The sequence below is a fragment of the Leptonychotes weddellii genome, chromosome 2, assembly GCF_054177405.1.
Source record: "Leptonychotes weddellii isolate Sample4059 chromosome 2, ASM5417740v2, whole genome shotgun sequence".
In the NCBI taxonomy this organism is placed as follows: domain Eukaryota; kingdom Metazoa; phylum Chordata; class Mammalia; order Carnivora; family Phocidae; genus Leptonychotes; species Leptonychotes weddellii.
This window is the reverse complement of record NC_138370.1, coordinates 114,573,873-114,596,924: the sequence shown is the minus strand read 5'-3', so window position 1 is coordinate 114,596,924 and position 23,052 is coordinate 114,573,873. Positions and strand designations below refer to the sequence as shown.

Sequence of the window (23,052 nt, the reverse complement as noted above, 5' to 3'; positions counted from 1 at the left end):
GACAATTTAATGTTTTCCTACTTATTTATTCACGTAATATTGGGGGGGGGAATAGCTACTTAGTAGCTACCCTGGAAACAAATGTATGAGGGCAAAAGTCAGTTTATAGTTCTTACCTTCATTATTCTTATATATCACATGTGGGGGTCAGGAGGGTGTGGCCTGTGTTGCCCACCTGAGGCAGGCCCACTTTTGGTTTACATGCTAGCTAAAACTGCTCTCTTGTTGGTTTCCTTCTCTGCCATTTGTTTGTCAGTGAAGGCATTTTCAACCCCTTTTGGTGCCAGGGCTTGATGATTTAGGATGTATTTTTATGTGGTTTAAGTAGGGCAATCAGATTACCAGACTTCTTGGTAGGTAAAGCTGACATCTAAAATTGGATTTTCCCATCCATGACATTTGAAATGAGAAATAAAAATTATCTTTTCGGGTTTAATATGCCAAGACACTCCCAGTAGAATAAGCTGAGAATAAAGTAAATGCTGTTTTGGGTGCTTGGTAATCTTTTAATTATGAAATAAACCTTTTGATTTTAATCTTCCAAAATGTATAATACTGATCCAGGAAAACAGCCTTTTTAAAGTTCACATCCTGCTGACTCCTTCAGATGAAAAGCTCCTACCTCTACCCCATATTTTGCAAGCTGGAAGCAAAAATATCATTAATCTTGTCTCTGTTCCACGACTGCCTATAAAAGACTGTTCAGTTTGGAGTCAGTCCTGAGCCATGAAGGCGGTACTCCAGAGTGAATGCTTAGGTTTCTGGAGCCAGGACCCAAGGCCCGGAGGGTCACAGCCTTAATCCAGGAGTGGGTTGAGGGATTTAGGCCTTCTTTAAAACCTCTCCCTTGTCATCACTTCTTGTTGACCTCTTCTGGCCTCCCTCACACATGTACATATGCATAGCAAAACTTGGACACTGATACATTTTTATTATTTTTGTTCTTTTGTGGCATCTGAAACAGCTTGTACAATGAAGACAGAAACCTGCTTCGAATTAGAGAGAAGGAAAGACGCAACCAGGAAGCTCACCAAGACAAAGAGGCATTTTCTGAAAAGATCCCCCTTTTTGGAGAGCCCTACAAGGTATTTATTTATTGGATACTAGAAAGCCTGGTTTATCACCGTATTTAACTCTGTGATGAAAGTGAGTTTGAACAAGGGCCACACATGTGAAAATAAGACAACTTATCTTAGATTGTCTTTGAAAATAAACTATGAAAATTCTCTGAACCTTGTTATTCAAATTGCCAAAGTTTGTGGTCTTTTGTAATGTTAATTTCCTGTCTTTAGTAATATTTGTCCAGGACAGGCTTCTCAACAGGGAAATTGAGTTGAAACTGCATGTTCAATGTTATGTTACACATTAAATTGAAGTGTTTTTTCCCCCTTTAAATGGCACTATGTAACATCATTTATTAAATGATAATTTTCCTTAGACTTTTTTTCGCAGTATCTAACTCTGCTATCTTTTTCCAGACAGAAAAAGGTGATGAGCTATCCAGTCGAATACAGAACATGTTGGGAAACTATGAAGAAGTGAAGGAGTTCCTTAGTAGCAAGTCCCACCCTCATCACTTGGATGCTTCTGAAAATAGGTTGGGAAGGCCAAGATATCCTTTATTTCCTGAGAAGGGGAGCAGCAGCATTCCATCCCACTCCTTCCACACTAGTGCCCACCACCAGCCTGTTAACACTCCTGCCTCTGGACCACTTCCTGTTGGTAACATTAGCCACAATCCAAAGATGGCACAGCCAAGAATGGAACCAATGTCAAATCCTCGTGTCAAAAGCTATGGGCCACCAGACAGCCAGCACCCGACCCAAGATCGCCTCGGTCAGGAGGGGTGCAGCTCCAGTCATCACAGAAAGGGTGACCGCAGGGCTGATGGAGACCGCTGTGCTTTGGTGACAGACTCCGCTCCAGAGAGGGAGCTCTCTCCCTTACTCTCCTTGCCTTCCCCAGTGCCCCCCCTGTCACCTGTATGTTCCAACCAGCAGACTCTTCCCAGGACACAAGGAAGCAGCAAGGTTCACAACAGTAACAGTAACAATAAAGGCTATTGCCTAGCCACATCTCCCAAAGACCTCGTGGTAAAGGTCCACGATAAAGAGACTCCTCAAGACAGTTTAGTGGCAGTTGCCAGCCTTGGGGTGGCCCCTCCCCAGCCACCTTCTCAGACTTTTCCCCCACCTTCCCTCCCCTCAAAAACTGTTGCAATGCAGCAGAAGCCCACAGCTTATGTCCGGCCCATGGATGGTCAAGATCAGGCTCCTAGTGAGTCTCCTGAACTGAAGCCCCTGCCGGAAGACTACCGGCAACAGACCTTTGAAAAAACAGATTTAAAAGTGCCTGCCAAAGCCAAGCTCACCAAGCTGAAGATGCCGTCTCAGTCAGCTGAGGTGAGTGGAATTTCGTATCTGGGGCAATTCCAGTGTGAAGGAAAATTCGAGATGGAAGTTTCTGGAGAACTGGGGATCTGGGTGTCAATGGCTTTTGGGTTGTGAGATTCCTTTTTGGCTTTAGGATCTTGTTGCCCCACAGAGAACTCAGGTCTGAGAGGAATTACTGATGACAGATATTGAAATGTGATTTTCAGGAAGGTTTTTTTTTTTTTTTTTTCAGTTTTTACTGAGCCATAATTTATATGCTGTAAAATATAGAGGTCATGAGTACACAGTTTGCTGTGTTTTGAAAAATGTATACACCTGTATAACGTACAACCCAGTTACGGTATTTATCATGAGAAGGTTTCAGGACGGTTTTGAGCTGTCATTGTTTTTGTTTTTACTTGTTTGAGGGAACACTGACTTTAACATTGTAGAGCAAAAAGGGAGAGGGGTAATACTTCCTCAGCCCCAGTTAGTTTTTCTGAGATCCAAACCATAAAAAAGTAAAATTAAGAGGTTAAAATGTTGAAGGCAAAGTATTTCTAAAGATTTGTTTCCTGTAAATTACAAGAAAGTATGAAACTAAAGTTCTGTTCTAATATATTTTTGTTTACCACCTAAGAAAGAAGACTGGGGGTGTCGGTGACATCCCATTTGAGAGTGAGTCACAAGTACTGTACAGAATGTTATTCAGCAATGGCTTTTTCAAGTAACCAAAATACTTTATCTTTTTAAACAAACAAACAAAAATTCCTTTTTCTGCCCCTTTGGTAAATGGCAGCATTGTGTTTGAATGAAGAGAATCAGAGCACACATCTTATCACTGAAATTCTAAATTAATAAGTTACTCCAAAATTCAGATTAGTGGAAATGTTTAAAGTGAATTTGTCTGAAAACTTACCTGTTAAGGTAATGTCCTTGGTTTAGTCACATCTATTGTATAAACCATCTAATTTGCATATCCATTGCTCAAAGGCTTCTGTGTGTACCCAGATAGCAGTCTTAGGTGGTGCTAGAAGGTAAAATTCCTTAAGGCTTAAAAACAAAACCCAAACAGACTCTAGGATGATTAGCTGGAAAGATAACCCTTACCTTGAAGGAGGAAAATCTGTTCCTCTGGGGTGTCAGCTTTTGGTTTAGAAGAGGTTATAGCTCTGTCCACAGTCAGCTGTTGAGCTAGAGTGAGTTTGGATGTCTTCAGAATGGGACTTGTGTGGAGGCTGAGGAAAAATGGGAAAGGGGGAGGACAGCAAGTGGTAGAAGTGACCAAGATGGGAGAACTCTACCTTTAACCTCTTAAGTCATGAAGATTCACCGTAATGAGATATTTACCAAACATTTTGTGCTGTGCTGGAAGGAGGGGTAGGCAGCAAATTAGGGCAGAGTGGAATGAAGGGAGATTTCCCCCTCATAATGGCGAGTCAGCCTGCCTTATAATTCGTGCAGTGAAGAACTTAGTGGGATTTTCTTTGCTTTGTTTATCAAATAAGGTGTGTTCTGTTTTCCCAGGTTAAAAAAAAGCAGATAAGGGGGGGAATTTAAACCTATTTTCTTAAAAAAGAAAAACAAACCCCAAGCAACTAAAAATTGTTTTAAAACAAATTTAAGACAAATCAGCAAACATCTGCATTGTTTACCAAATGCTCAACCATATGCTTAGGTGCGGAGTGGGATGCCAAGCAAGTACTGGTCCCTGCCACAGGCGAGGCGACAGTCTGGTGTGTAGATCAGCCTCCACACAGGAAACAATTAGAGAACAATGGAGTCCAGAGTATCCTACTACTTGGTGCTTAGAGAAAGTTTCAATTGGCAGTCTTAAAGCTGGGAACCTAGTTACTATGTTCAACCAATTGGATTTCCAGTAGACCTTCCAGGGGAGAGAGAGTCCTGGTTAACTTTTTGCTTCCTTGGTGAAAAAGAGTTAAGCCAAGTTGAGATTTCTCTAAGGCCTCAAAGCTCCTCATATTTAATATGTATTTCAAACTTAGGACCATGCCAGATGGCCCTTGAATATTTTCTGAGTGGATATTTGAAACGAGCAAAATCCTCCATGGGTTTGGTGATTGGAGAATGGGGTTTTCCTGGCACAGGGTCACCTGCCGTCTCCAGCAGTTTGAGTAGATGTAAACTTTTTGTCTTTGGCCCGTGTTTGCCGTGAGCGTACATTTTAATATGCTGGCTCTGTCTAGTTTCTGTTGGGGCTTCTCATGGTGGTGGCAGCTGGGGCTCCAACTGCCTTGGAGCCCCGGGCAGATGCAGGGTGCCGCAAAACCAGTGTGAAGGGGGAGTTCAGAGCTAAGATCTTGGCGTGCAGGGGCAATAAATCTGGGAAGCAGTGTTATTAAGATCTCAAATTTTAATATTCTGATGAATCAAAGGAAAGCATAGAGATGGGGGTCAGAAGAAGCAGGGAATTCACCCCAGAGCAGGTAAACTCTGGATATAGAACCAGAACATGAGCAATACCTTGGGCTGTTTGTGACGTTGGGGCAGAAAGATAGAGGATGGGGATAGAGGAAGTTGGCTGTTGGTAGCCCTGACAGAAGGGGCGTGGGGGTGGCTAAGTGGTTTTCCTTTATTTGCTTAATTTGTCCTAAGTCAAGTCAGAGGAGGTTCTCTTTCCTGGCTTTCCGAGTATGAGGGTTTTGCGGTTTGTTTCTTTGCCGCCACCCCCTTCCCCATGGCTTCCACGAAACAGTATTTTAAAAAATGAACCAAACTGGGAAAATCATCTTGTCCGCCTGGCTCTCCTTCATTCTCAAGCCACATCCATGTGAATTCCTTACACCACACTGTCCTTTCATTTCGTGGAGACAAACGTGGTTTGTATATTTTAGTTGGTTCTCCTAAAAAAATGATACTCTTTTCTGGAATAAGTCATTCTCACAGTTAAAACGTAGTCTTTCCTAGAATCCTACAGGGAGAAAAAAAATGATCAAAAGGTCAGTATTCTGACCACATAGAGGCCTGGCTCACAAAAATCTGCACTTGGCTTTTCTGTGGGCGTGTCAGTTTTAGTTTTGTGTCAACTGGAAGGTGCGTAGCAGCTTGAAATGACCCATCTGAGGGGTACGGCCAGGACTCGGTGATCTTGTGTGGATACCTTCCAGCTGTAGAGTTGCCATGTCAGATGGACCTGCCCAAGTGGAAGGTTGAGATTCCTCTCTATCCTTTTTTTTTTTTTTTTTTTTTTAAAGATTTTACTTGAGACAGCACAAGCAACAGTGGGGGAGGGGCAGAGGGATAGGGAGAAGCAGGCTCCCCACTGAGCAGGGAGCCTGAAGCTGGGCTCCATCCCAGGACCCTGAGATCATGACCTGAGCCAAAGGCAGATGTTTGACTGACTGAGCCACCCAGGTGCCCCTCTTTTCTTCCTTTCTTTTCTTTCTCCTCTTTTTTCCTTTCTGTCTTTTCTTTCTTCCTTTCAGTAGCCTCCATGCCCAGTGTGGAGCCCAACACAGGGCTTGAACTCATGACCCGGAGATTAAGACCTGAGCTGAGATCAAGAGTCAGATGCTCGACCAACTGAGCCACCCAGTTGTCCCTATCCCTCTTTTCTGCCTGAAGATATCAAATGAAAGTGGGAGAAAAACTGTGGCATCTCTGTGTTGTGTTCCTGAGCACGAACCCCAGGATGGGGAGTGGGGGGATTAGATACAGGACTTATGAAATAGATGTTTTATTGATACAGAGAAATGGAATAAGCCGAGATGGGCATTTTAAATTGTATACTGGATTTAGAATATTAGACTTTTAAAGCTAAACGTACAGCCCTTTCATTTTGCAACTAAGGCCTTGGAGGAGGCAGTCACATACTTTTGCTGAAATTTAGAGTTAGTAGCAGGGCCAGAGCTCAGACTCTCCGTTCTATTATGATCTTTCTACTTCTGCTTGTTAAGTACAAATGGAGACGGCTGGAAGATCTGGAGCAGGGCAGTGATGTAGCTTTCTTTTTTGAAAAAAATCATTCTGGCTTCTAGGTGGAAATGGCTTGAGGGGCAAGGGTGGAAGCAGGGAGACCAGGTAGGGGTTGAGAAATGAGGATGACTTGGAGTAAGGTAATAGGAGTGGATGTGGTGCAGACGGGGCCAATTCCGGATGTGTTTGACGGGGAACTGGTGGGGCTTTGGTTGGCTGGAGATGGGAGTGTGCCTGAGGTGAGGGAAAGTGAGGCATCAAGGGTTGTTTTACTTGATAGGTCTGGATGCTGGGATGATAACTGCTGCTGAGGGGGACTTGACCTGGGTGGACAAGTTTGGAGGGAAAACCAGGAGCTCTCAGTAAATCAGATAATAAGTTTGAGATGCCGTTATTTGTCCAGGTAGATGCGACAAGTTGGCAGTCGTAGGTAGTAGACCAGCTCAGAGAAAGTGTTAAGACTGGAAATGATAAGTTTGGGCTATTTTTGCATATAGAAGTATTTAAAGCTTTGGGACTAGACTGCCCAAAAAGTCCCTGAATCAAGCCCTTCCTGGCTCAGCTTAACCTTGGCAAGGGGCAGCTGGTGGGAAGAAATGAGGATGGGCTGGATCTTCAGAAACAGAAACTGAAGACCATCCTGGGAACTTGAGAATCTGCTTATAAAGTAGTAGAAATGATAGGTTTCTATTTTTTCACTTAGTTTGAAGTGTACATGTAAATGGTACAGTTATCTTAATTTATTCAAATAACTCACTGGCATCTAGCAGAATTTACTGTAAATTTAAATTTGCTGTTGCTTGTGTCCTTATGTGGTCCCAAGCCATACCCTCCAGATGAATCTGATCTTGAGTCCTGATGGTCTCTGATTTCCCTGTGGCCTCTTATGGCATCAGTGAGGAATGACTTCTATTACCAAATGCTTCCACCTAATTTCCAAAACCCGAGTGTCCCCTGCAGCTGTGAGTTCATTGTTGGACTACCTTGACTCATGGCAATTCTTAAACTGTACCCTCTATTTTCAATAAACTGCCAGCCTAACAGTGTGAATTAATCCACAGTGGAAAATTTGTAATAGTGATTCACTTTGCATTCATATGTGCAAATAGTCTTTCCTACTTCCATATTTAGTCCTCTTACTATCTTAAACCTTGAAAAGAGCAACTTACCTATTACGAAATGATCTAGGGCAGTTCCCTTTAGGTGTGTTGGTGGTATGTCGCCTGCTGATGCTCAGTAGAGTTAAGAAGCTTACTCTCTCCTGTAAACACCATCAATTCTGCACCTTCTACCTAAATTATCTAGAGCACCTACTATGTGCCAAGCCTCGTGCTGGGGATGGAGTTACAACGGTGGGCAAAACAGATGGTTCTGAGCCTCTTGGGCCTTGACTATCTAGTTAGGAACTGACATCATGCAGATAACCACTCTGATCAAATTGTAAGAACTTTGGCAAGCACTGTAAAGAATCTACAAACTGATGGGGCACCTGGGTGGCCCAGTCGTTGAGCGTCTGCCTTCGGCTCGGGTCGTGATCCCGGGGTCCTGGGATCGAGCCCCGCATCGGGCTCCCTGCTCGGCGGGAAGCCTGCTTTTCCCTCTCCCACTCCCCCTGCTTGTGTTCCCTCTCTCACTGTCTCTCTCTGTCAAATAAATCTTAAAAAAGAAAAAGAAAAAAAATCTACAAACTGTTATAAGAGGGATAAAGGGGGCCTGTGGCTTGGAATCAGGGGCTCAGGGAAGAAGTCAAGTAAGACCTGAATAGCAAGTGAAAGTGACAGAAGTGAGGGGTTGTCTTAGTCTGTTTGGGCTGCTGTGAACAAAATACCACAGACTGGGTGGCTTATAAACGACAGAAAGTTATTGCCCACAGTTCTGAAGGCTGGAAGCCCAAGATCACAGCACTAGTCGTGATCACATTCACAAGCAGGACCTTCTTCCTAGTTCCTAGTTGGTGTTTTCTCACTTTATCCTCACTTGGTGAAAGGGGCAGGGATTTCTCTGGAACTTCTTTGATAAGGCACTAATCCCATTGGGGAGGGCTCTGCCCAAAGGCCCCACCTCTTACTGTCATCACCTTTGGGGTTTCAACATGAATTCAGGAATTCAGCATGAATTTTGGGGGCACGTAAACATCCAGACCATCACAGACGTGCTGGGGGTTCGGCAGCCTCAGTATTCCAGGAGGAGGGAGCAGCATGTGCCACTGGCTTATGCCACGTGATGTACAGAGACTGTTAACAGTTCTCTTGGGTTATACGCTCAGTACTGTAGGTCAAAGGGGATTTTTTTGCATTCATTCTGAAACTTGGCAGCACATCCGAATCACCTGGGGAAGCCTGCTAAAGATACAAATTGTAAAAAATAAAAATTCTGAATCCCCACCCTAGGAGATTGGTTCCGCAGGTATCCAGGTGGGCTCCAGAATCTGTACCTGTGATTTTCATGAGGTTTGTTCTAGAGTCTGGAAACAAAAACTGCTCCACAAGGGCTGAAAACCAACCCCAGTGGTCCCAGTGTCTCCCAAGTGGGCCTTAGGCAAAAGGAGCAGGCTGGATTGATAGGACTTCTGTCCTGAGTAGGAAATGAGAGTAGCCTCAGGGAAGAAAGGAGGGAGTAGGACTCCAAAGACTACGTACACTTTTTCTTCCTCCACAGCTCCTGTTTCGTTTCTTTCTTTCTTTTTTTTTTTAGGTTTTATTTATTTATTTATTTGAGAGAGAGAGAGAATGAGAGAGAGCACGAGAGGGAAGAGGGTCAGAGGGAGAAGCAGACCCTGCGCTGAGCAGGGAGCCCGATGTGGGACTCGATCCTGGGACTCCAGGATCATGACCTGAGCCTAACAACTGAGCCACCCAGGCGCCCTCCTGTTTCCTTTCTTGTGTCCTCAACATTGTCAAGCTTGTGGGGAAAGTAAAATTCCGATACCCCCTTATCTAGCTTATCTAGCTTTGTTCAGTTTTCTAAAGATGTTTTTATTACAGTAACTCTTTTATAGCAAATAAAATTAGATTCCAGGAGCTAGCACTCAGTTAACTTGGGCAGACCTGCTCTACTTAAATGTTTGTGTTAAGAAAATGATAACAAAGTGGAAGGAAAGGTTATCTGTGTACCCAAGTCTCTGATGATGCTTGGTGTCTGGAGCAGAATACTTCCCAACTATGAGAAATACTGAATAGTAACTAGCTTGTATCTGCTTAGAGGCTGGCTAAATTTTAGAGCCCCCAAATATCTAAATATAAAAGTGAAAAAATAGTAGCAAGTGACTGACAGAAATTTTAGAGCAGAAGCTACAAACAGCCTGAGCACTAGATTGGCCCTGTGGACTATTTTCTTTTGCCTGAATTTGTGTGTGTGTGTGTTTGGTTTTTTGTTTTTCCTTTGAGCTGATATTTACAAACGAGAATTCTGGTGAAAAATCAGATTTCAGTTTCACCAACTAGAGCTGTTTCCTGATCCTGGTCATTCTTTGAGTTTGAAGAAACAGTTTAAACACTGAAGGAAACGTTCTAAGTAACAGGCAAGATATTTTTGAGAAGCTCTAGAATTGCTAGAAATGAGTTAGTATGAATAATGGAATTACATATAGTAGCCCAAGAAGAAGGCCTACAATTGAACCTTGAAAATCTTTTTGGGTGGTATTAATTGGAGCTGTTTTCTTTGTTCGTTTTATGTTCTATTCCTTCTCAAAATGCCAGAAGTACATTTGGTACCAGGATAAGAAATTCCTGTTCCTCCTTGTTGTTTTCACACTTGAGATGTTTGTGGAGAGTTATTGGATCCCCCTTGGGTCCCTCATCTTGTGTCTTTGCCAAAATGTAGACATTCAGCTCTTCAGAATCTTTCCAGGCCAAGTGCTCTCCCAGGCTCTCACATAGCCACTGGAGTCATTTTAGCTCTTGTCTAGATTAATTGTGATTTATTTTGAGCCAACTGATAATCTTCAGGGACAGAAAACCAAATATTCCAAGGGGAGTCTGTTGATGACGGAGTTAGTAGTTTTGATTTGGGTTGTTTTGGTGGGAGTGACCAATACTTATGAGCTATTTAAGCAGAATTCCTTTTAAGAGAGAATCCTGGTTCCTGTTATCATAACAAGTTTATTTTTTGGCCTTGTATTTCTCCTCTCCAGTTGCCAAGATCTATTTGAAAATCGTTATTTTCCGAGGTTAACTTTGCTGCATGTTCACATTTTCCAAGAACTTTATAAGAGCTATTTTTATACTGACACTGTTTTCTTTAATTGTTGAAATCACTAGATTGACAATCTTTCCCCCTCTAGAGGTTCAGGGACACACACACCATTAGTTTTCTCTTTGAACTTCATTTCGTTCCCTGTGTAAGTTTGGCCTACTTTCTGTCTGCATTTTTTTTCCCCCTAACCCTGTGGTAATTTGTCAAGCCCACTCTAATCTCCTTAATCCTTTGGCTAAAGGGTTTTGAGGTTTAATGTTTTAATCTAGGGGCCTCGGTATTTAAGTAATTAGAGGTCCTATTTCTAGCTCTGTCCCTTAGATAAATCATCTTAGGGTTTTTTTTTTTTTCCCTATGTACAGATAGTAGAACTCTGAAAATATATATTGGACCAGAATTTGAAGCTTTGAATTGAGCTGCGTGAATTAAAGAAAGTGTTCCATGTTGTTCACATTTCCTGCAGTTCTTACAAACTCTTACAAACTTAGAAAATTTATTTTTATTTTTTTACAGAATTTGATGCTGTAGAGTTTATTACTTCTAACATTTTTTTAATACTTGAGAACATGTTAACTTATGGAAAATGTTCTTTTTTTCTATTATCAGATAATCTGGACATTCTTTAAAAATGTTAAAAATTCTTTTCTTGTCAGGAACAGTTTGGTCTGGAAGGATTTTACCTCTTTACATTCTAGGTTTCTTCCTTTTTAGTCAACAAGCATTTGAACACCCACTAGATATAAAGGGAGCTAATGGGAGAGAAAGACATTGACACAGTACATTTATTACATAGTGTAAAAAAACACAAAGTATCATCAGTATGAAAAAGGTAGTGTGGAACTACTAATTATGGCCTTATAATGCTCACACTGTTCTCCTGTTTCCTTTATGGTGGGAACAGTTCTAAATGCTTTGTGTGCATTAACTCATTTAATCCTTGCAACTATCCCCTGTGGTAGGCACTATTATTATTGCAGTTTTACTGAGAGACTCACAAGGGTACAGAGAAATTCATTTGTCCAGGTTTACCCAGGCCTTAAGTGCTGGCTCTGGAATCCAGAGCTAAGTAGTCTGGCTTGCATCCACACTCTTAACTATGACCCCTACATTATGCTGCCTTTCAAAAGAGGAAGCTGTCCATTCTTTGAGTGTCGGCTTTTGTAGCACTTCCAATTTTGGGTATTGGCAAAAGTGCATTCCAGGCTACAGTAAAGGGGAGAGAAGAAACGTGGAGGGAAGACAGTGAGGAGCCTAGCAAGTGTAGTTGGGGAGAGGCAGAGCGGAGCAATGGGGAGATGAGCCTACATCCTGAGAATGGGGGTCCTGAAAATTTTCAGTTCCTTATTGAATAATTTATCCAAGAGCTGGTGCTTAATAAAGAGGAGAAATTACTTTGGCTTGATGGCAGACACTCTAGCATGGGGTTACAATTCTCTGAGACCTGGGGCAGGAAACTTGACCTTGCCGTGTTGTTACTAGTTTATTTATCTGTACAGTGGGGCCACTAGATTGAGGGTAATCCGTATGAAATGCTTGGAACAGCACTTGGCACATAATAAGAGCTCAACGGGTGGTAGAAGGAGCAATTAGAGTTAAAATTTGAACTGGGCTTTAAGGAGAGAGGTAGAATTTAGACAGGGTTATCAAAATGAGGAGTTGTTGGGAAAGTAGAAAGACTTTGAACATATTCTCGTTTATTGGTGTATGCTTTAGAAATGTAGGTGGGAGGGGTGCCTGGGTGGTTCAGTCATTCAGCGTCTGCCTTCAGCTCGGGTCATGGTCCCAGCGTCCTGGGATTGAGTCCTGCATTGGGTTCCCTGCTCAGTGGGAAGCCTGCTTCTCCCTCTCCCACTCCCCCTGCTTGTGTTCCCTCTCTCACTGTCTCTCTCTGTCAAATAAATAAAATCTTTAAAAAAGAAATGTAGGGGCGCCTGGGTGGCTCAGTCGGTTAAGCATCTGCCTTCAGCTCAGGTCATAATCCCAGGGTCCTAGAATCGAGTCCTGCATCGGGCTCCCTGCTCAGCGGGGAGTCTGCTTCTCCCTCTGCCTGCTGCTGCCCCTGCTTGTGCTCTCTCTATGTCAAATAAATAAAAAAATAAAAAAAAAGAAAAAAGAAATGTAGGTGGGATCAGATCAAAGGGACCAGGAATTCCCAGTTAAGATGCTAGGTTGAATAAAGGCCTAAAAATTTGATGTACAAGTGTTAAAAATAAACCAGTGAAGAGCCTAGAGAAAGACCGCATTTGCTTAGGGGTGGTGTTATCAAGAACATTTCAAGAACTGGTTTGCTAAGGGGCACTGCTGCCCAACACTGCCTGAGAGCACAGGGGATTTGCATTCAACTCCTGTGGGGCACATTCCCATAGCTTGGCAATTCCCGGTATAAATGGTTCCCTTAAACTTAGGCACTTGAAAATATTTTACTGCCGCCCCCACCCACCCCTTTTTAATTCCAAGGCACTTGCTTATTTGTTTCTCTCTCGATTGTCACAGCAACCTTGTGAGTTAGGGCGGTTGGCACGAATCACCATTTTACATGCCATGGAATGGAGTCTAATGATTTAAGCTCCTAAGTGGCAGAGCTGGGGGCATGAAACCAGGACTCTTGGCTCCTAGTTCCAGTCCTCTTTCTACCACAAAACATGGCCTCTGTGGAGTAATGATCATTTTTTTTAACACTTTTATTTGAAGCGTTAAGAGCTCTGCTTTTCTCCATGGCCTTGCCTTCACGTCAGTGCCTGATAAATGCAGATTTTGGGTGGAATCGATGATTCAAATGAGAGGATGATTAAAACTCAGTTTTGGTCCTGGTAGCCATGTGGCTTTCTCTGAGGTTTCTACCCTTTAAGGAAGGAGGCCACCAGGTATGAGATCTCTCGGTTCTCTCCATCTACATTGTTCCCCCCTGCCCCCCCAAAAATCTGTAATTACATCCACCATTTACAGCTTTCCCTTTGATCTCACAGAAGGAGCAGATCCTTCTCTTGCCCTTCTACCTACACACCCTTTTTGGTTACCTTAAGCCTTTCCCTCGCTACTTGCCTCTTTCCTAAGAGTCTAGTTACATTCAAGCCTTTCCTAGCTTAAGGGCAAAACAAACCTTTCCTCACTCCTGTTTTACTCTAATTACCTCTTTCTTGTTCTCTTCCTAGCCAGTGCTCTGGAGAAAGAAGTAGGTAAACATTCTTTGCCTGCATCCTCTCTTCCCAGGTAATCTCCGAACCCACCGCAGGCTGCGGGGTTCCCCTGCCACTCCACAGTGCTGCCTCCAGTGGACGCCTGGTGGACAGAATCAAGGAGTTCTCTTGAGGCGGGGGTTGCTTGCTTGGCCTCTCCATGGCCTCTGGCACTGTTGACCACCATCCCCTGAAACACTGCCCTCGTTTGTCTGGTTTTTCTCCTGCCTCTTTACACATGCTTTAACAATCCCCATTGGAGGCTGCCTTTCCCACCTCTTCCCCAAGCTCTGCTTTCAACCATCTTTTCTCATTCTGCAGTCTTTTGCTGGTGATCTCATCTGCACATAAGATTTCAACTGCTTGCACGCTCATGACCACCAAATTGATTTTTCTAGCCTAAAACTGCAGAAAGTTTTTTCCAGCTCTAGATCGTTTTATCCAGCTCTTGTTGTTGGTGTTGCCCAGGCATCTCAAATTCAGCATCTGTGACGGATTTCATTACGTCTCCTGTGCCTCTTCGTGCACACAAAATATTCTCCTTCTTTCTGGTCGTCAGTCTCCATTCCTTTCTGTCCCCTGCATTATCCATTTGGCAACCCAGTCCTATGGATATTGCCCAAGTCATCCTAGTTTAAAATCCTTCAGTACCTCTTCATCGCCCAAGATAAAAATCCAGATTATTTCCAATTGCCTTCTCTCCAACCTCCCCCTCCCCCAATTGCTTTCTTGATGGGATTGTTACCTGTCTCTCCAGGCATGGGTTATGGCCCTCCTGCTGATGCTTCCTTGTCCTTTCTGTAGCCACCCAGACCCTGAAAGACATGACCTTCTCCTCTGTGCTCCTGGTACCCAGACTTCTTCCTCAGGACTTCTTGGTGTTATCCTCTGTGTCTTTCTCCAGGTGGTAAAAACACTTTGAGGGCAGGATCATGTGTCTCCTTTGCTTCTTTGTCCTTTGTGTTCAGCACAAGTGAGGACAGGAGCAAAAACGGGAATTTTCCTGTTCTGTGCTAAGCTCGAGTTCTTAGTTCACTTGGATCTGTGGTCTGAAAGATAATCTCTTATAAATGTTTATCGGAGTGTGTGTGTGGGGGCAATTTGATGCGGGACTGTATTTCCTATTTAGGACACTGGGTTGGGAAGCAGGCACTAAGTTCAGAAATTTTTTAAAGAAATTGTTTGACTTACCATTTTTAGCCTAAGTATTTCCTAGGTCATGTTAGGCATTCTTACATGTGGATTTGAAAATAAGCAGCCTAATCCGATCATTAGGTGTTCTTAGTAGAGCTCTGGCCTCCTAATTGCTGTTCTTTCAGCATTGAGTTTAGAGATTAATCAGGTGGTTTTATTTACTGTAAAATTTGGAAAGTCATGATTTTTCTGTATCTGTCATGTATGTAGGTGCTTTCCTCTCTATTTAAATAGGACACCAAATTTCCTTTAGTGAATTTTGGGTTTCTTTTTATATAAGTGCTTACATATGATAAAATTGCTGTTAATATCAGAGGATTCTCAATTTTAAATATTTTGCCATTGAATGAATCACTTTTTTGGGAATGAGCCAACCATTTTGGGTAGGGGCATTAACTCTTCTAGGCCACTTGGGTATCATTAATTGGTATCCTAGTAACTTAAGAATTATTGACCCTGAAAATGCCTGACTGGCAACCTGGGTTTAATTTTCTAGTAAGATTAATTATCTTGCAGGAAAGAGTAAAACAGAGACACCAGGGTTCTTTATGTCCCTTATATTCTCTCAAGATTCCAGTGAGCTAGTTGCTACGATGGGGGAAAACACTGGTGTGTTGTTCTGAATCTAATTGAGTCCTTTATTATGTGATGACTCACCTATAGTTCACAGATTTATTCCATGCAAGTCATGTAAAATAACTACACTGTGGTTTGTTTTGCTTACTTGGTTCATGTTTCTGGTGATCTGTCAGGCTGCATATGCCAATCCGCTGAAGCAGGCTTTTGGCAGGCTTTGGCAGGTCTCCTGTGGCAAGCAGGAGACCATCACACAGTACAGCCATGGGGCTGCCTCGCCCTGTGTCCCCCACACAGAGGGCCTTTTCACAATCTCCCCGAGGGGACTGAAGATGCCCATAGTGTATGTGGGGCTATGCTTCATATAAAAAGAGACTCAGGTCTTCAAAATGAGCCTGTTCCCCAGTATCGTGTTCTCCCATTCCCCCATTTGTGAGAGAAGGAAGCATTAAAGCCAACTTTATTATTATTATTTTTTTAAAGATTATTTATTTATCTATTTGACAGAGAGACACAGCGAGAGAGGGAACACAAGCAGGGGGAGTGGGAGAGGGAGAAGCAGGCCTCCCGCGGAGCAGGGAGCCCGATGTGGGGCTCGATTCCAGGACCCCGGGACCATGACCTGAGCAGAAGGCAGATGCTTAATGACTGAGCTACCCAGGCGCCCTAAAGCCAACTTTAGAGAGTGTTCACCCTCAGAGGGCCAGGGTATTGTATGGTGGGATTGATTGAGTTGCCAGCATCTGAAAATTAATACACTTCACATTGAAATCTGGATTTTGATTTTTTTTTCCCCATAAACATTGTCAACATAGGTTTTGCATTCCTGCAAAGCTACAATTGGCTAATCCTTTAGGGCACACACACTGGCTTGAGCCCTGTGAGTGTCAGTGTTCTCTCTCTGTGAATTCAAGTATTTCTACGTCCTCATGGTTATTCCTCCCTCTGGGCAGATCCAATGGATGAAAACCCAGATGTGCAAAAGACCTATCTTTTCAGAAGGATTTATAATGAAATGTGTTTAATGGTATCTAGTTAAAGTAAAAAGCAATTGATTTTCAAACTTTTATTTTTGTTATTGTTTTTTAAGTAAGCTCTGTGCCCAGCACGGGGCTTGAACTTATAACCCTGAGATCAAGTCACCCCGTGCTCTACCAACTGAGCCAGCCAGGTGCCCCTGATTTTCAAACTTTCATTTTTATTTTTTTAAAGATTTTATTTATTTATTTGTCAAGAGAGAGAGAGCACAAGCAGGGGGGAGCGGCAGCCCGAAGGAGAAGCAGGCTCCCCGCCGAGCAAGGGGCCCGATGTGGGACTTGATCCCAGGACCCTGGGATCATGACCTGAGCCAAAGGCAGACGCTTAACAGACTGAGCCACCCAGGCATCCCTGATTTTCAAACCTTTAAAAGAAATTATGTAAAGTTGGTCCTACTTTGCTGCTTCATCTTTGCCCTTATTTCCAAATACAGAGATGTTTTCCAATAAGCCTTTAAATGTATGATTCAGATAGTTAAGTCATATTTTAAAGAAAACCCCACAATGTTAGCCTCCTTAACTTTTTTTTTAAGTTGTTTGCTACCACCTAAAACTGTGGAACATGGATTCTTATTTTCCTTGTCACCAAGTAGAAATACCCCCCCCCCCCTAGTTTCCTAAATGAGGAGGTGGGTAGTCAGTCATGCTCTTCTCAGCTCTAAAATATTATGATTCTTTTTAAAAAAGGAATTTGAATTCCTGGCAGTTGGATGCTGATGCTGTTTCCTATGCTGAGACCAGTAGCATATTCTTCAGTACCTTTTATTCAAAATTATTTTTCTTGTTTCTATAGTGAATAATGGGAAATGGGGCTTCAACGCCCATTCAGTGGGCTTTCCTTCCTTTGATCTTAGCAACATGTATACGTGTTTGTGTTTTTGTTTTTATGGTTTGAACAACCTTTATTAGTTGAAACAGGAAGGGGAAGAGAGGAAGAGATACAACAGCTTTGGTTCCTGGCTCCAGAGACTCGCATCTCCCCCAAAAAGGCTGATCTTAAAAATATTGATCCTGTAGTTGTATGGACAGTTCATGTTGAGGTTTCTATAAGGTACAGGTTTCTGTACTTGTACAAGTATGCAAGTATACTTAATTAGTATAGGGTACTATTTAAGAATTGGGGTGTGACTGTTTTCGAGAATTTCCAAACTATTCTTTCTTGTTGGATATGATTTTGTTTCCCCTCTGTCGATATCATTGCTGAGAATTTTGATGTGTTAATACTAATAACTAGGGATAAATAATAAATCTATAATAGAGTATATAGCCCATGGGACATTAAAAACTTTGCAGCTGTTGAAGGGAACGAAGATATACTTTAATTTTTTTTTTTTTAAGTCATCTTGGTTTTTTTGTTTTTTTGGCTAATTAGATGGGACGTTAAGGCATTGTAGGTGGTGGTTAAGAGCATGATTTTTGGATTAAGGAAGACTTGGGTTTGAATCTTTATCTCAAACTAGCTGTTAGACCACAGGCAAATTACTTAAATACTAAAAATTACTGTTCAAGCCTCCATTTCTTACCTTTACAGCAGAAATAATAGAATTTTTCTCATAAAATAGTTGTCAGGCTTAAAAAGAAAATGTACATGAAACCCTTAGATTAGTGACTGGCATACAGTAAATATTTAATAGCTGCTGTATCTATGTCATCACAATTATTCTAACATTGTCTAAATGTATGAGTAAATGTAGTAGATTCACTTCTTTGCCTTGGTTTAGAATCTGAAATTTGGGTAGTTTTAATAGTTTTGAATTTCTTCCTCCCTGCCCCCCCCGCCCCCCCCAGTGGTGTTGTGTGCATGTGAGGGGGAGGGAAGGGTGGGGCAGAGGGAGCCGAAGAGAAAGAATCTTAAACAGGCTCCATGCCCAGCAGACCCTGATATGATGACTAGAGCCAAAATCAAGATTCAACCAATTGAACCATCCAGGCACCCCAATAGTTTTGAATTTTAAGGCTTTAAAGAGATACAAATGGGAGGTAATCTGTCTAATGGATGGCACTATGGAGTCAGAATACCCGGGTTTATTTTCCTCCATCTTTAAATGAGACATTTCTACTTGAGCTACAGGGCTGGTGTGAAAATGAAATGGGTTATACATTTGCCTAGCATACAGTAGACTACATGATGTCCCACCTTCATTGACATGCCGTAACAGTAAAAGCAAATTCATACTGTAGGAAAATTGTATATTTACTCATCTGCAAATTTCTTTATTGACTTTACAACTATGTTTAGAAGTCATCAGGATCCTAAGGTGTGTGCTAATGTTTTGGCTTGGTTTGATTGTATTTCTCAAGTGTTTTGGTGAAGTAATGAAATTCTTTGTCATGCATTTAATTTTATTCAAATTTTAAAATACGGTTTTTAAAATAAGAGATTTGAATGAATATTTTGTACCACTAATAAAGTACTGAGTACCTGCTGTGTTTTTCAGGATTCCAGAATTGTATTAATTGTTGTGAGAGCTCCATGGGGCTAGTTCCAGCCTTGTGAAGAGCTTTCGGTTGTATTTGGGCATCATGAAACACATGGGGGGAAGTTACGGTACTGAACTGCAGATCATATAGTGTTAATTTTGTCATCTGGGTCACAAGTCCAGTAAGAATAGGCATGAGTAGGCATATTCATGTAATTTGTGAAGTCTTCCTGAGTCTGCTATAGAGAGTGGGCAACACTTATATAAACTAATAAAATAGGATGACTTTATGAAGTAGGGAAGTCACCACAGCTTTTCTGAAAAACATCAGTGAAATGTCCCAGGACATCCATTCAATTTTGGGTTCAAATAATATTGATTAGTACCGGAACTTCCAAAAGAGTATAGGGGCACCAATATTTATTTTATGTATCTTAATGCAAGTGAAAAAAAATATGTATACCAGCACACCAAATTCAGGATTTCATAAATACTGTTACTTATGAGGCCAGGGAAAAACTGAATTGATCATAAGTTGATTTAAAGAAAATAATACAGGCGGTGCTATATGGTATCCTTGTCAAGATAGTGTGGAAATGACTGAAAGTTTGGGTAAAACTGCTGTAGACTATTCTTTGAGTCACGGAGGAAAGAATTTACAAAGTTTGGCTGGAGATGGACCCGTGTCAAAGAAGGAAAGTAAGCTTGAGTCCTGGTGGTGACTTGGAACATTTCCTTGTCTTTGCCAGTGAAGGACCTCTTCATGCTTGAAGAGCTTCCCTCTGTTCAGAACTCAGTTTTGTCCACTGTTTCCTTTCCCCCTTCCTCCACCTCCTCTATTCAACTGGCACTTAATAGATGTTTCTCCTACTTACAGCTGCTTCTGCTGCTACCAGTATCATACTATAGAAATTTTTCTTGAGTGAGGAATATTTTTTAGAAGACTTCAATGAAAATATTGTTTGAAATTTATTTCTGACTGTGCCAGCAGGTTGTCCTGCAAAGTTACCAGGTATGTAGGCTGGGAAGGAGATTGGGGCTTAACTCTGAGTATTTTCAGAGGTGGAAGCGGTACAAGGGCCATCGATTTCCTGCAGGATATCAGGATAGGGTAGAGTATCCCTACATGGTAATGAAGACACAGCTGATTTTGATGAGTATTACAGCCTGTGTTTTAGTTCCCTTGCTTGAAGACTTAATAATTTTTTATTGATTGGCACTGTGGGATAGGTCATGGCATTCATCCTTAAGAGCAGGTCTCATGCCACAATGGAGAAATTCTCAAGAATGCTCTAGTTGGTTAAGTAAACCCCAGGGTTTGGCTTTCTAGTGGCCCCTCATTGATTGCCCGTCCAGTAGACTCTGCAAAAGGGCAGTCATGGAGAAGGGCAGTGCTGACATGACCAGTCCCTGTTTTCCCCTGCTGGCCCCGAAACTCTTCTCAGGGAAAGCCTTTTTTGCACTTTTTCCTTGTCCAATAAATGGCTTGACAGGAGGGCTATCCTGGAGGCAGGCTCAACTGAACCCTTAGGGCTTATCAGCACTTGCCTGGTGGACAGCACCACAGCCCCTCCCCGGGCTCCCTCCATCCTCCCAGTCTCTAGTTCCTAGGGCCCAGGAGCCAGCCTCTACAAATTACCTTGTTTTCCCCACATTAATTAATTCAGAATTTATTAGAAACATATTGCAGACATAAGTGTCCATAGGTGATGGCTGCTCCAAAGCTGAAGAGACCTTGGCTGTTTAAGGATAAATCAGAGGAAAGTGCAAGTAAGGATTGTACTAAATAGTTATTAAAAGATACCAAATTTGTTGTCACTCATTCCTTCAGCATTCCCTCCCCCCTTCCAGAGGAGGTTTTTATATGTATTCATTAAATAAAGCTTGTTTTGGGTGATGGTGTGGAGAAGTGGGAAAGTTTAGTAGAATGGAAAAACAGGGAAAAAATAAAAAGACTGAGGCTTTTATAAGAGTGTAACAGTAAAAATGATGTATCTTATTGAGAATGTACTATGTACCAGGCACTGTGTTTAAGCCCTTTCCATGCAGCGAGCTTGTAGTTGGTCCCTGGCAGAGTCTTATCTGGAAGCCAGTCTGTCCAACTCAGACCCTTGCTCATGAGCACTACACTGCAAGGCCAGAACCATTGAGGATGAATTGGAGGAACATCTGAGACTTTTGAAAATCCCCAATTGCGAAGTCTGCTCAAGTTTCTTTAACCAATTGCAATAAAAAGCCTAACTTCACAAGAATTATTGTGTGCATCTGGGCAAGTATGAGTGATGAGCTACCGTGAGAAGTGGGTTCTAGGGTGTTGAATTCATGTTTGTTCGCTAAGCAGGATTACAAACCCATGCACGTTAATGGGATTTCAGGGCTGTTGTTAAATTTGCAGAATCAAGGGACCTTTTGGATGTATTTTTACTGGCTACAAGTATCACCCAGTCTTTTCTGCTGCTTATGAGTTCCAGGTAGAGACTTGATGAGACCAATAGGTCACCCTGCCCTTTGTAGCTGGAACTCTCTTCCTGTCGAATGTCTTCGAAAACATGTGTTTCTAATCTGTCACAATTGGTTTGGCCAAAAACAAAACTGTAGCCTGATTTGTTTAAAGGAACAAAAATACACACCAAAGTTCCAGTGCACAAAGCGCGGTTTACTTCTTTGTTGACTTTTATGCTTTTTATTACTGTGATTTTTATTTCCCATCAGTGTGCTGGGTAAGTAAAGTTATTTGCAGAACATATATACTACCCATAAAAATACTCATTTTTATGTTGGATTTTTTCTTATGTGTAAAATTATAGCATTACGAACTACTTTTGTGTTAATGAATAACTTTAGCAAAATACTAAGATGACTGTTGAGGGATAAATAAAAAAACTTAGGAAACTTAAGGTCATTTGTTTTGAAATACATAATGTTGGAATTACTTAAATGAATTTTTTTTCTCTAGACTCTTGAGGTTCTTTTGCCATTGATCAGTGCGTGTGTGTGTGTGTGTGTGTGTGTGTGTCTGTGTTGGTGTATTTTTATGAAGTTGGGTTCTAATGTGAGCATGAAAATTGCCCTATCTACTCCATGAATACACTGCCTTTATATGTTATACATATTTACTAATACGCATTATGACTTACCTAATACATATTTGCATATAATACCTGGTGATATAATTAGTTATATAGAAAATTTTGAGCTGAATGGGATTTACCTCAGGTGTCATCATGCAGACACTTACTAGGTGGGGTTTAATAGGAAATCCCAGCGGTGGCTTCAATATTTTGCTTTTGTGTTATTGAGACTTTTAAATGATGAAGACTTTTATGTCGACCTTGAAAGCAAAGTACAGCAAAGATTAAAACCATTTGAGGGGGGGGTCTTCACATCCCTGGTTTTGATGGGAAGAATGGAGGGTTTGCCCATTTCATACAGCCGTATGTTTTTAAACTATGAGCATTGTGCTTTGCACAAGCCAAAATTGCTAAAGGGACAGATGTTGCCAATCTCAGACGTACAGGGGGAAGGCAAATATTGCTAAGCAACGGTGTACTTGAGAGAGCATTTTTAGGAGCAGAGCCAGGGGAGTTGTGCCTGGGAGCACTCGCTGCTGCTTATGGCTCAGTCCGAGGGAAGAGATGAAAAGTTCCTTCCTGTCAGGGCCGCCATTGCAGCTGCTGTAGCACAGAGGCCGGTGACCCAGTGGCACCGATTAGGGCTGGCAGGGGATGTGTGCAAACAGGAAAGCTTTGTTGCCATGTAGGAAGGCAGTAAGACATGTGCACGGAGGTAAGTGCCCCTCAGTGAAAAGCTGCCCCACAGTAAGTACAAGGAAGTGCAAGCGTGAGGTTCAGGTGGGGAAGAAGGAGGTTGAGAAAGTGAGGCCTCGAAAGAGAACACCTCTGTCCCTCCCCTTTTCTCTCCCTCCATCCTGCCCTTCCTTCCTCCTCCTCTCCCCTTTTGCCTCCTCTGTTAGGGGATGTTAGTCAAAGAAGAGAAGGATCAGAATAACCTCTGCAGTTGAGTGATGCTGTGTGCGTGACCTTCGAAACAGGGTACATAAGCTTTCCAGCCACAGGTATTCGGCCCCTCCCATGTCCCCTCCCTTGGTATACACTTGATAGGTAACAGACAGGTGGTGTGGTGTGGC

The 23,052-nt window shown here is 42.3% G+C and overlaps 1 protein-coding gene across 5 annotated transcripts in view; it reads left to right on the top strand.

The window, feature by feature from the left end:
* Positions 1–964: 964 nt before the first annotated feature.
* Positions 965–23,052, top strand: part of AFF1 (ALF transcription elongation factor 1) — a 98,553-nt gene continuing 76,465 nt past the window's right edge. For all 5 annotated transcript variants that reach the window (XR_014142945.1, XR_014142944.1, XM_081812189.1 and 2 more), the window contains exons 1-2: positions 965–1,085; positions 1,479–2,402. Coding sequence is in view for 3 of the 5 variants with exons in the window: in XM_081812189.1 (XP_081668315.1) it covers positions 1,518–2,402 (885 nt within the window). In the remaining 2 variants the exon portion in view is untranslated. The remainder of the gene's footprint in view (positions 1,086–1,478; positions 2,403–23,052) is intronic.